At 47.7% G+C, this 3,471-nt stretch overlaps 1 protein-coding gene across 1 annotated transcript in view; it reads left to right on the plus strand.

The window, feature by feature from the left end:
• The first annotated feature begins 232 nt into the window (after positions 1 to 232).
• Positions 233 to 3,471, plus strand: part of LOC119346669 (putative ataxin-3 homolog) — an 8,412-nt gene continuing 5,173 nt past the window's right edge. The window contains exons 1-2 of the mRNA XM_037615909.1: positions 233 to 424; positions 508 to 876. Coding sequence (XP_037471806.1) covers positions 622 to 876 — 255 coding nt within the window. The 5' untranslated portion in view covers positions 233 to 424; positions 508 to 621. The remainder of the gene's footprint in view (positions 425 to 507; positions 877 to 3,471) is intronic.

The following is a 3,471-nucleotide window of genomic DNA, read 5'->3' on the forward strand; positions in this document are numbered from 1 at the left end:
ACCATCAAGTCATTACTCATTATGCCAATCATCCGACATCTTACTGCACGATTCGTCCTTAAAAAGGAAGAACTGGGGTCGCCAATGTCAAAAAGAAAAGAAAATTGTAAAGAAAAACAGTTTTTTTAAGGAAAAAAAAAAGACAGATGGGGTCGCCACTGGCAGTAGCAACGCCGGCTAGAAAGCAGAAGAAAAGGACAAAGGCCCAGGAAAAAACGGTTCAGTCTTCTTCCCGGAGACGAGCTGCAGATCGCGTTTCAGGCCTTCCGGCGGCTCCAATGGCGCCTCCGTGGCTCAGACGATTCGAGTCGGGGGCAGGGGTGCTCGCGCCCGGAACAAGGTGTGGCGGGCGCTCGCCGCGCAACCTCCTCCCCCGCTAACGGCCGCGCGCCTCCGCCAGGACCACAACCCCAGCGCCGCCCAGGTAACCCTCGCCCCCTCATTCCCGTCAATAAATTGTGCTCATTCACTTTTGCAATCCGCGATTAATCCTATATTGTCTTGTAGCGCCGCTTTTCCCTTGCTGCCGGCTATAAATCGGCCGGATGGCCGGGGCGCTCTTCGCACACTGTCAAATCGGGGAGGGAGCCGCCGGAGTTCTTCTGAAGGAGGGCCGGGGCAATGGAGGCCAAGGCGGGGAATTCGGGCATGCTGTACCACGAGCTGCAGGTGCGGCAGCTCTGCGGGCTCCATGCCCTCAACGCGGCGCTGCAGGGGCCGTTCTTCAGCGAGTCGGACCTGCTGGAGATCGCGGCGGACCTCGACGCCCGCGAGCGGAAGGTGATGTCCCGCGCCGGCGGCGTGGGGGCGGGGGATTTCCTAGCCGAGGGCCAGGGATCCCACAACGTCTCCAACAACGGGGACTTCAGCGTGGAGGTGAATTTCCCCTCCCCCCCTCCCTCTCTATCTCTCTGGCTCGCTTACTGCTTTCGACTTGATCCTCCGTGGTTTATTTTTGTTGTATTATTATTAGAGATGTTTTTAAAGCCATCGAGCATTTTATTTATTCAACGAGTTCTGGGATCTCACTAAGACCACACTCAAAATTAATGGCAGAGCCAGGAACATGCTCCTTGGTATTAATTGTAGTTTATTTATTGTTGCATTGCTATAGGAACTGCCAATGTTGCCCTTTTTTTCAATGCAATATAAAGTGGCGGAGCTAGATTTTTTTCCCAATGCAATAGAAAACAAACTCAAATGTCTGAAATGGTGCAGATTATATTACAAGAACGCAAGAAAAAAAAATCAGATTTGTTCGAGCATTTCATCAAACAAAGTAGTAATCAGTTGCTAATGCAGACATGTACAAAGCCTGGCGATGAACTATCTAGCATAGCTCCAAGTGGTCGCATTCAATAGCACTTTTGGAGTTTTGTTCTTGCCAATAAAGAATTTCTTGGGTTTGTTTAATTTTGAAATTGAACAATACACAGCCGCATGCAGTATGATTGCTGAAAAATATATTCTTATAACGATTAAACCTCTTGCTCTTAAAATTGTTTATATAGTTGATATGTCTGATTTTTTTTAAATGGTTACTTGATCATGGTTTTCATTTTAATAGTTAGCAGATGGAAAGGATTCATGAACCATCAACATGATGCCAGAATTATCTTCATTTAATAATACAGTGATTTGTTCTAAATTTCATCAAAAAGTAGACTAAATTTCATCAAACATAGTAGCAATCATTGGTAATGTCATGGACAAACATCAAAATTCCGTCAAGCAATATAGTGATTTGTTCTTAATTCCACAAAGAATATTGGGATAGTTTTCTTTTCATCAAGCAATATATAGAGCTAAATTTCATCAAGCAATCAGTGGCAGCAGCTAGCTAGGTCGGGAGCAGCCGAGCAGGGGAGAGCATACTGGAGTCTGGATCCTGCTCCTCCCACTGACCAGTTGAGGGCTCCCTGTTACGTCACTTGCGTGGGCTGGACTTGTGGTTTTTGGCTATTGTGTGGGCTGGACAAGTGTCCTGTAGGCTTCAGTTTGTGCCTATTTCAGTCTGCAATCTATATGATATATAGTTATATCTAAATTTTTTGTTGCCTAAATCATTGGTATTCCATGGAATACCAAGGAATACCCCTGGCTCCGGCCATGTCTGGTGGGGTGTTCGGCCACACATTACATAAACTAAACTATTACTCACCCCCTCTCTAGCTAACAAATGGGCGGCAGCATTGGTTGTCAGCCTAACCCAGGTTACTCGAGAATCCTGGCACGAACGCAGCAAATCTTTATTTCCTCCACAACCGGGCCAGCAGCAGATAGATTTTTTCTCGGCTCGTTTAACATTGCCACCAGTCTTACAGTCTAGCTCCATATGAATCTTCTGGACACCCAGCTCGACTGCAAGATGGGCAGTTCGCTGGCAACTAAGAAGCTCAGCAGTCTCCGGATTGCTGATCGATGGAAAGAAGTAGCAGGCACCCCCACGGAATGCACCATGGTGGTCTCTGAACACCACTCCTCCACCTGCACTATCACCAACCTTGGATGTAGCTCCATCGATATTGGCTTTCATCCACCCCTGCTCCGGCACCATCCACTTCTCGACGACCACCTGCTTTGGCGTTCGAGTTGAACTGCCCTTCACCGACTGCCATTCTTGCATGTAGTGGATCACTTTAGCAATAACCTGCGCTTCTTCAATTCTCTTTCCCTTCTATGTTTCATTCCTTGCGAGCCACAGCACATAGACTCCTTGAACCATCGTTGCTCTAGCGTCGTCCGAAGCTTCTGCGAACCAAGACAGCAGCCACGTAGATAGAGCACTCTGGCAACCAAAACAGTCCGGCGGGGTCGCCGCCGTAGCTCTCAACTCCGAGCACATATACCTCCAGAACAAAGCTGAGTGAGGGCAAGACCAAAACCTATAATGGAGTGTTTCTTCCCTTCCACAAGCTACACAAAAAGCTCCTGCCTTAATTCGACGACGATGTAGTTCAGCACCAACCGCTAGCCCGCTGCGCAGTAGTCTCCACATATGGATTTTAGCTTTATTTGGTGTAATGCAGTCCCAAAGGCCCAGCCATCCTTTGACTAAAGACTGTGGACGATGGTTCCGGCCTCCCAATCTTTGCCTTCTTCTGTTGAATGCACAAATGGTAGGCTGACCTAACCGTGAACTCGCCACTATTTTTATAGTTCCACACCAAGTGATCATCAACACCTTGTCCGGTTGTCCCCCAATATTAATCTGCAGAATATCATCAATATCATCCGTGTTGAACATAGCCTCTAGCTTAGTCCGGTCCCAAGAGTTACCTTGAACAGAGACAAGGTCACTAACGTGGGTCATCCCATGTACAAAGTTTTGGCCCAGTGGCTGTAAACTTCCTTTCCTGGGAATCCAGTTGTCATGGTGAATTTTCACCTTGGAGCCGTCTCCAATAGTACGCCATATGAGTCCTTCAACGAGTAGATCACGTCCATGCAGGATACTTCGGAATGTGAAAG

Source organism: Triticum dicoccoides, chromosome 1B (assembly GCF_002162155.2).
Source record: "Triticum dicoccoides isolate Atlit2015 ecotype Zavitan chromosome 1B, WEW_v2.0, whole genome shotgun sequence".
NCBI lineage: Eukaryota > Viridiplantae > Streptophyta > Magnoliopsida > Poales > Poaceae > Triticum > Triticum dicoccoides.